At 32.4% G+C, this 9,668-nt stretch overlaps 1 protein-coding gene across 4 annotated transcripts; it reads left to right on the forward strand.

Moving 5' to 3' along the window:
• Positions 1-4,668: 4,668 nt before the first annotated feature.
• On the forward strand, positions 4,669-9,106 carry LOC120082024 (AP-3 complex subunit sigma). Of its 4 annotated transcripts, none has more exons than XM_039037234.1 (9): positions 4,669-5,193; positions 6,267-6,389; positions 6,484-6,619; positions 6,704-6,746; positions 6,847-6,908; positions 7,181-7,277; positions 7,708-7,778; positions 8,271-8,362; positions 8,461-9,106. In XM_039037234.1, the coding sequence occupies exons 3-9, from the start codon at positions 6,551-6,553 to the stop codon at positions 8,522-8,524; spliced, it is 498 nt and encodes a 165-aa protein (XP_038893162.1). In that variant the 5' UTR covers positions 4,669-5,193; positions 6,267-6,389; positions 6,484-6,550; the 3' UTR covers positions 8,525-9,106. The 4 variants fall into 4 exon arrangements, with proteins under 4 accessions (XP_038893162.1, XP_038893163.1, XP_038893161.1 ...); XM_039037235.1 differs by having other exon boundaries at positions 6,490-6,619; XM_039037233.1 differs by lacking the exon at positions 6,267-6,389 and having other exon boundaries at positions 6,490-6,619.
• The last annotated feature ends 562 nt before the right edge of the window (positions 9,107-9,668 follow it).

The following is a 9,668-nucleotide window of genomic DNA, read 5'->3' on the forward strand; positions in this document are numbered from 1 at the left end:
TTTATCTGCCCGAGATTAATACTAAGATTTTATATATTTTCCATATCTTACGTAATTTATTTGAAAAATTTAGGCTCCTTTTGGCAACTTTTTGTTTTTTATTGTTGTTTCTGAAAATTAAGCCAATGACACAATTTCCAACCTCCAAATTTCTTATTTTGTTATCTACTTTTTAACTCTGGTTTAAAAAACCAAACCATATTTTGAGAAAAAAAAATAGCTTTCAAAAAATAGTTTTGTTTTTAAAATTTGACTAAAAATTCAACTATTGTGCTTAAGAAAGATGCAAATCATTATAAGAAATGAGAATGTGATAAACTTAGTTTTCAAAAATAAAAACAAAAAATCAAATGGTTAACAAACGAAACCTTAATCTTTCCCAAAATTTTAAAAAAAAATTCAATCAACTGAGACCCATCTAAAAAAGTTCAATTGGATAATTGGTAAATTGATTTGGAAATTAGAAATTGGGCTAAATGTTTAAAAAATAGGTAAGGTTTGATATAATATTTGGTAAAGATAATCGAATTTCGAGAAAATTTGAAAATATATAAGATTTGAGTAGATTACATAATATTTGGAAAAATGAGTAGAATGTTTAATATGCAAAGGCTCAAATGGGCCAAAATAATCGATAAGTTAGAAAAAGTCAATTTTTTTAAACTAAATCTCAATGGTCGATCTCGCCCGAGATGGGCCAAACAAGTTTTTTAAAAAATGTGCTAGTTTTGTAAGATGAAAATTTCAACGACAAAGGAATAAAATGAAATATTAAACAAAAAATTGAAAATGGTTTTTTTTTTTAATAATTACTTGAAAATGGTTATAAAACCACATTTTAGAATTTCGGTCCAAATTTCGAAATGTTAAGATTTTGACAGGCCCAAAATTTTAGTAGGGGAAGTTTCAATTCCCCCTGAAGGGACTGTTGAAGATTCTTGAGCAGAACATAGGATCTGATCCAAACAAAAAATTTATAGAACATAAATTTTACACCAAAAATGTATAGATTATGCATTTAAAAGATAATTCCAGTATGTTTTAAAACAAAGATTACATAATAGAAAATAAGTTTAAGAAACCTTACCCTTGAAGAACCCTTCTTCACGAGATTCCTTCTCCAAATCTCGTCATGTACAATCTCAAACCCTCTAACTGTCAATGAGGGCACCACCATGAAAGTTGTCTTTGTATTCTTTGGGTGAGAATTCAGGAGTTTTATGAGCTTTGACTATTTTGGAAGAGAGAAATTTTTAGAGAGATGAGAGGAAGTGATGTGATTAAAATATTTCTCATAATGTTTCTCTGTATTTATCATCTTTATGTGAAACCACACCATGAAGAAGAACTTCTCTCCCTACCCCACTATCACGTATTAGAGAGAAAAAAAGGGGATAGAGTTACAATTCCCTTCAAAAATAATTTATTTTCATAAATCAATTTAATATATATTTATGTGATAACTATCTTATCATATAATATATATTAACTATATATTATATCAAATATAACACATAACCTATAGTTTCTACATTGTATCAAATGCAATATAACTTATAGTTTCTATTCTCTCACCAATGACATTTAATATAAATCCCATTTATATTAAATTAAATTATATGAATCAAATTTATATAATTAACATTTGAATCACAATCAAATATCTATTTCCTCTCAAATAAACTTTATATTATAATGTATCATATACATTATAGTAATTATATTGTATATAATTAGATTAAGTTAATTATATCACATATAATTAATTCCCTAAATTAACTCGAACGATTTAGATTAATCCAAAAATTGATTCTCATTAATTCAAACCTGTAGCTTGAAGCTTCAATGGTATGTGAATAATTAATTAAACCCTTTAATTAATTATTCACTAGTTTAATTAATTATTCACCATCCATTAACTATTGGGCACCCCACTAAAGACCGACCGCTGCCCTCTTCGCACTACAGATATATTCCTGTGTCCATTGGATATAACCAGTCAACAGACCCTTCACAAATTACAATTAGGCCAAAATTACTGTTTTTGCCCCTATAGTTACATCTAACTTCTTAAGTACCACTGATCCTTCTAATGAACAATAAATTAGAGTGCAATTATGACCAAACCCCTCTCAGTCCAGAAGAGGGTGTGGCACCATATTGTTCAGGCCCTAGAATCAGTCCTTAAGAGAGTAATTTATCTACTTACTTCGACGTTGGGAAAGGAGTGAATTCAATCTCCAAAAATGGTAGACTTGTTGAGTCGATGATCTTGCCACTCTCACTCATACAAATCACAGGATCGCCTTCATATGCAGGAGTTCACAACTTTACTCAGGATTTAGGTCATGTTACCTATGATCATCCTAGTGATATGGAAGTCTCTATTATAAACGACGTTATATAATGAGACTAAACATTTCGTGGTTTGATTTTGTACATACACATTTGTATAGAATATCTCTACTCACATGTCTCTACATGAATAATCAGGATCATATCATTTGTAGCATTTTACAATAATTGTAACATCTACAAAACGAGTCATACTCGTATTATCACCAGGATAAGGTATCCAGCCTTATCCATCTATTACAAACCATTTAGGTTATCACTTAAACATGATCCATTTGTATGTCTCTATATACATGTTTAAGCTACAAAATAACTTTGATGTTAGTTTATTAGTTTGTGGTTAATGCAACTAATTTTAGAAATAAAACATCCATATTTTATTACATAAATAAAATGTTTGTATAATACAATTACAAACTATAGGACCTTACGAGATTTAGGACATCAACCTAACACCCCTAACTTATCGAAAATTTGAAATTTCCATCGGTATTTGGATATTTCCATGAAAAATTCATTTTTTTTTTACAATTACCTATGATAGCTCCATGTAGAGATGTCCATGGGGCAGGGCGGGGCCGAGGATGCCATTCCCTACGGGGATCGGGTTCTCCGCTTGGAATTTTTTTTTCGTTACTTTTTTTTTTTGTGTAAAATGCCAATTAATTTAAATCACTAATGTAAGCAAATTTTAATTAAATAATTAACTTTATCACTAATTTGTTTATTATGGCTAGTTTTATATGAAAATTTGAATTTAAAGATAAATTACTCAAATTTTGGTCTAAAAAAGCTAATTAATTTTTTAATAGAAAGAAATAAATATAAATCAAATTATTCATATATATAATCTAAATTTAAACATTCGATTTAAATATAGTCATTATCTTTCACAATAAATAATCAAATTTGAAATTTAAATGTAATATTTATACAATAATAATAATAACATAACATTAGATAACTATACTAAATAAATATGTAAAAGCTAATCGGGACAGAGACGGGAACGGGGCGGGGACTTCCCCGTTTAGCTCACGGGAAATTTTTCCCCACCTAGAGATGTCCATGGGCTGGCGGGGCCGGGGATGCCATTCCCCATCCTCGTCTATGCTCCCATTTCATTTCCTACAAGGATCGGAGCGGGCTTCCTCGCAGGAATTATTTTTTTTTTGTAAAAAACTAATTAATTTAAATCACTAATGTGAGCAAATTTTAATTAAACAATTAATTTTATCACTAAATTTTATTATTATTATTAGTCTTTTATGACAATTTGAATTTAAGATAAATTACTCAAATTTTGGCCTAAAAAAGCTAATTAATTTTTTTTAGTAGAAAAAAATAAAACATAAATCAAATTATTCACATATATAAACTAAATTTAAACATTTCATTATCTTTCCCAATAAATAATCAAATTTGAAATTTAAATGTAATATTATATAATAATAATAATATATAAAAGCTAATCGGGGCGGGGACGGGAACGGGGCGGGGCTGGGTCGGGGGGCGGGACGGGGAATGCATTCCCCGTCCCGTCCCCGTTTAGCTGAAATTTTTTTCCCCACCCCTCTCCATCCCCCACCCCGGGTGGGTCCCCGCGGGCCCGTTCTCATGGAAAAATTGGACATCTCTACCCCTACTCCCTCCCCTATTCCCCGCCTAATAGGGGAATCCCCGACCCCGTTGGAAAATTGGACATCTCTAGCTCCATGGAAGTTTTTTTTTTCTCTTTTACCATAAAAAAATTTATTTTAAAAAACTCTATATTTTCATTCAAATCTTTTCCATTAAATTTTTAAATCATTTCACCTTAGTCTACTTCTAGAGTTTTTTTTCCTCTTATTCTTTTCCATTATGTTGTGTTTATGTTTAGTATTACGTTTTTTTCATCTTTTATGTTATGATTTTTCTTTCCTTATTATATTATGTTATGTTAGTTTAATGTTATGATTTTTTTATTTTTGTATCTAATTTATTTTATAATAAACAATTTACAAATTTATGTTCTCGCATCAACTTTTGCACAAATATTTTACAATATACATCTAAATGTTATCTTATAGAAATGAATCAATAATGATTAAAAATGGTTAAGCTAATTCAGTCATAATCAAATTTCATTAACTAATTATAACAATTTTTATAAAGTTTTTCCAAACTTCAATTAAAATCAATATTTCCATCGATATTTCTATGAAATCGAGACTTCGATATTTGCATCGGCATCACCTTGTATAAACTATTATTTAAAAAAAAAACATTCAAAAAACTATTTTGAAAATGCTAATCAATTTCTTTTTTTAAAAAAGAAAAAAGAGTTTAATCTATCAAATAATCCTAAACTCCCTCATCCTCACGCCGTCGACCCCCTCCCCTCTCTCTGCTTGGATTTTCCCCCGGCGGTGACTTAACTGCAAAGACCCACGAATCAGCGGCGCTTGGACGGTTCCAGCGGTACCGGCAAAATCCTATCCACGTGGTGACTGTGTTATCTTCATCGGTGCACTCTTCGACGGCGTCTACTTCCGCAACGATGTGTGGCGGCACATGCGAATGCTACACCACCGGCGGTTTCCGGCGACTCCGCGAACACCACATCCAACTGCTGTAGGTGACCTTGCGTGCCACGGGGACGTGGTTCTCAACGGTGTCGTGAACAAAAACCCATGAACAAGCGGTGATGTTGTCATTGAAGTAAGTCTTCGGTGGTTATAACACTTGGATTGGCCTCAAATCCGATTACCAATTACGTTTAGAGTTCAGATCTACAAGTTTAGACACTTCCGGACGGCAACCAGTGAAGATCATAGCCTTTTTGGTTAGGTTCAAGAGGTATTAACGTGCTTTGAACCCTTTCCGACTCGATTAAAGTATTTAATATCCGTCTTTAATATGTAGAACTAATTTTGGACTAATTCAGAATGGTCGATTCAGGTTTATGTTGAATTTTGGTAAAAATATCTCTCATGAACACTCTCTCAGTTTCGATTAGGGTTTCAGGCTGGTTCTAAACTATAAACAATGTCTTTATTCTTTAGGCTTGTAGGAAATGATGTTCGTTCAAGGGATTATATTTTGGATTAATTTTTGTAGGCTCTTGATGGAGGTAATTAGTTTTTACATCCCTTTCAAAATATAAATTTTGATAAAATTATGTTTTGACTAAAGCGATTTAACAAATGTTTGAAAGTATGCTTGATATGATTTGAAATTGAATGAAAGTGTTTTGATCGATTTCAAATTGAAAATAAGTCTGTTTGGTTTTGTTACTTTTGAAAAATTATTATTAAGTTTGTATTTATTTATTTGATGAATTTTTATGAAAATTGATATTTGAAACTATGTGTTTTCTTTTGAACTTATTTTGTGGGAAGACACCTTATAGTGGTTTGGCAGTCTTTTGGAATGAAGCTTTAGTGTGTGTTGCACTCATGTGGCCTCATACTTAAGTAATTGCATTGAATGTTCTCGAATTGACATATAGGATTAAATGAATGATTGATTGGTGTTACCACTGCGAAACTACATATATCTTGGCAACTCTAATTATGCATCTTTCCCACTACATTAAATGAAAGTTCTGTTCAATGAAAAGTATCGATGGATTGGAAGTTCTATTGAAAATCCATTCGAAAGTTTTGTTTTATTAAAAGTATTGGAAGTTTTGTTGTTGTGAAAGCCTATTTAGAAGTTTTAGTTTGAAATGTTTGATTTTGAAAGCCTAATTTATTAAAAGATTTTGGTTTTGAGACCACTGTTTGTAACAAAGTTTTAACTGAAAATTTTGCTTGAGTTTGTATGTTTAATTGTTTTGAAAGAAAATGGATTTCAAAACTTGATATGAGGATTGCTTATTGAATGTTTTTGTACTCATTTTTGCTTCTCTGAAATGCTTTCAAATGAAGGATCAAATGAAAGTTCTGAAAGAAGTGAAGTTTGAAGTTCTTGCCCAAGACATCGAAACATTTTGTAGGATTTGATAGTTTACCTTATAAATCTTTTGTAAGAAATTGTTTCCACCGAACTGTGTAAGTTGTTATAATTTCTAATTGTTATGTTTTATGCATTATTGTTTGATAATAGTTGTATTGAAAAGTATGGGCTTTGACACAATTTTTTTAGATCCAGACGGTAAAAAACGTGCGATTGAGTGCTATAACCAACTGGAGTGCTCAGGGCCCGTACCACCATGATACGGGCAGTGATAGTGATGAATACTCAGGGCAAGCCTCGGTTTGCTAAGTTCTACAATTTTCAGGTTCCTTTCTGGGATTTATGTTGATTTTTCTGTAGTTTTTGTGACGTTTCTATCAACTGATCTGTCTGTTGATCTTGAATTCAGCCTGTAGAGAAGCAGCAGGAACTCATTCGCAGCGTCTATGGAGGTTGGCAATTCTATATTTTGATTAGATTTTTGCAAACTACTAAAATATCTTTTAACCTGTATCTCTATTCTGATTTCTTTTGTTTCTTGGTGTGGTACAGTACTTTGCAGTCGAGCTGAGAACGTCAGCAATTTTGTGGAGGCTGAGTCCATATTCGGTCCAGTAATATTTCCTCGTCCAGCAATTTCCTTCTAGTACCATGTTTAGGATGTACTTGAATTGAGAAGCTAGAAATTTGTCAAAAATGAATGTTGGTTGGCTTTATTGAACCAGCTGTGCAATTATAGACTGGCTTAGCCTAGCTGATTAGTGGGACTGGCTAATGCTAATGAGTAATGCCAGATAAATTTAGTTTATGTGACTTCTTTGATCAGAATTACTTCAACTTTGCCTTCACATGAACCGTGTGGATTAGTTGTTTCTTTCTGTTGTAGGACTCGCGTCTTGTTTACAAACACTTTGCAACCCTTTATTTCGTGCTTGTCTTCAACAGTTCTGAGAATGAGCTTGCCATGCTTGACCTGATACAAGGTACTTCCAATATAATATGTGATGAATTAGCGATCACTAAATTATTTTTTATGCAAATATTATTTACATGCTTATAAGGCGTCTATGAGGACTTTTGTGCTCCTTGGTACCTCAAGTTTTAAACTGGACGGTATTTGTTGTGTTTAGGCATTCTTTAGTACATAATTATCATAAGTGCAAGGAATGGTGAAACGTGTGGGCTTAGAATTCTCTTACTGAAAAGGCCTGAATAATTGCATAACTAAAAGAGGATTGAATTGAACCAACTAGAAGTTGAAGCATCAAAATTTCTTATTTGAATACATTTGAATGTTAGAACTTCAGAAGTTTGTTGTTATAAACTTTTAGGTATGTGGTGCAATGATAAGATTAGTTTTGTTGTCTTGTATTATTCCCTTAATTGATGGATGATTCGGCCCTACTTTGTCAGTTTTTGTAGAAACATTGGACAAGTGCTTCAAAAATGTATGCGAGCTTGACTTAGTTTTCAACTACAGCAAGGTCAGCTCTCTCTCTCTCTCTCAAATAACACATAAATGTACACAGTGCGCGCGCAGACAATGCCAAAGAGTTTCAAAACAAGTTATGCGCACACAATGCCACAGAGTTTCAAAACCAGTTAACTCCTTTGTTTCTATCTCAAGTTTGTTTCCAAAATAGCAAGTGCACTCTGTTTTATTTTTAGAGGGAAAAATACTTCGTTGATAAAATGAAAAGAGACTAATACTAAAAACCACGATATCAAAAAACAAAGGAGAATAAGAAGATAATAGAGATAATACAAAACTTAAACAGAAAAAATAAAAGCATTCTAAGAATAATGACCAAAAGGCTTGAATGAAGAACAGCACGTAGAGGCTAGAAAACGAGCAAAACCCAAGTGCACTCTGTTGATGAAATAACCACTGTTTGGTTGGAAGTAGTACATGATTCTCTATTCATTAATCAAAATATTTAAACTAGAATTTAATAAGAATAAAAAATTTCATGCAGATGCATACTATTTTGGATGAAATTATTTCTGGTGGCCAAGTGCTAGAGACCAGTTCTTCTGGAGTGATGAAGGCTGTTGAAGAAATATCCAAGTGCTCTCTCTTTCCCTCTCTCTCTTATCCAAAAACCTATTATTACTTTGTGATTTAAGGATTTAATACGCGTTCATGTTGTTGGATTTGCATGGCAGGCTAGAAACAGCCTCAAATTCTATCAACTTTGTCTCGAAAACAGTTTCTGGTTGGCGGGGTTGAGTTTGTTGTTTTAAGCGAGCTGGCTACACGATTCAGAAGGATTCTTTTGATGCTATGCCTTCAAAATTTTGGTAGATCTGTTATTGATTTTGACTAATTAAGTGGATAGGCAATTCACCAAGCTATCTGACTCGAGGACAACACATTTGCATCGTTAATCGACAGATTTCAGATGCCTGCAGGGTAGAGTCACTTATCTCGAGCATGGTTCTTAATGGTTCTTAATGGTTCTTAATGGCCATGCTCACGAGCATCTGCTTGATCTTATTTTGAAGACTACTTTGCTTCACCTGGATTTTGATTCTATTTACAATTGATGAAATGCAGTTTCTCAAAATATATTGAGACCTGTGTTGCCAGGGTATGATCCAGTAGGTCATATATTCCTAGATCTTTTTATCTTAATTCTTATCGGTATCCCTTTAAGATGATGTCTCTTTAATTGGGGCACTATTCTTGGATTGAATTTTTTTAGAATCGAATGTTTGTTTGGACTTTATGAACTTTGATATTATATTAGATAAATATGATCCATTTCAAAATCAATTGAGAATGAAAGGAGTATCTCATGTTTGTGAGGTCTTCCATCTTTTTAATGTGGATCTTTAACACAAGAGTGTAACGTAGGTACGATCACACCGACACTAATGTATTGGATTTCATTGAACTCCACAGTTAAGCATGTTTTGTTGAGAGTAGTACTAAGTTGGATGACTACTTAAGAAGTTTTTCGTGTTGCATCCCCTTTTATTTATATATTTCCAAAAACACAAGAGTATGATTTGGTGCCCTCGTGACACCACTTCGATGATGCTACCCATTACTATTTTATTGGTGTCCTGGGATTTGACTTGCAATAGATGGAATAGATTTTTGGTTAAATTATAAAATTGGTCCTTATGATTTGAGAAAAGTTGGAATTTAGTGTCTTTGGTTTTAAAAGTGAGAATTTAGTTCTTATGGTTTGATAAAACCTTATAAATATTCTCTGTAATTTGATAAACTTACATATACATACCATAAGGACTATTTAGGAGGATCTTGTTAAACTATAGTGATTGAATTCTAATTATAAATCACAGGAACTAGATTCTAACTGTAATGCCTCAGACCTAGGATTCAGAACTTGAATTTGACACTTGAT

Source organism: Benincasa hispida, chromosome 7, assembly GCF_009727055.1.
Source record: "Benincasa hispida cultivar B227 chromosome 7, ASM972705v1, whole genome shotgun sequence".
NCBI lineage: Eukaryota > Viridiplantae > Streptophyta > Magnoliopsida > Cucurbitales > Cucurbitaceae > Benincasa > Benincasa hispida.

What these genes read in the sequence shown, in the direction of transcription:
- LOC120082024 (XM_039037234.1), top strand. Translation starts at nt 6,551, where the DNA reads ATGATACGGGCAGTGATAGTGATGAATACTCAGGGCAAGCCTCGGTTT. An exon ending in CATGCTTGACCTGATACAAG is followed by an intron (nt 7,278 to 7,707) that starts GTACTTCCAATA and finishes CTACTTTGTCAG; the next exon opens with TTTTTGTAGAAACATTGGAC. An exon ending in TAGTTTTCAACTACAGCAAG is followed by an intron (nt 7,779 to 8,270) that starts GTCAGCTCTCTC and finishes AATTTCATGCAG; the next exon opens with ATGCATACTATTTTGGATGA.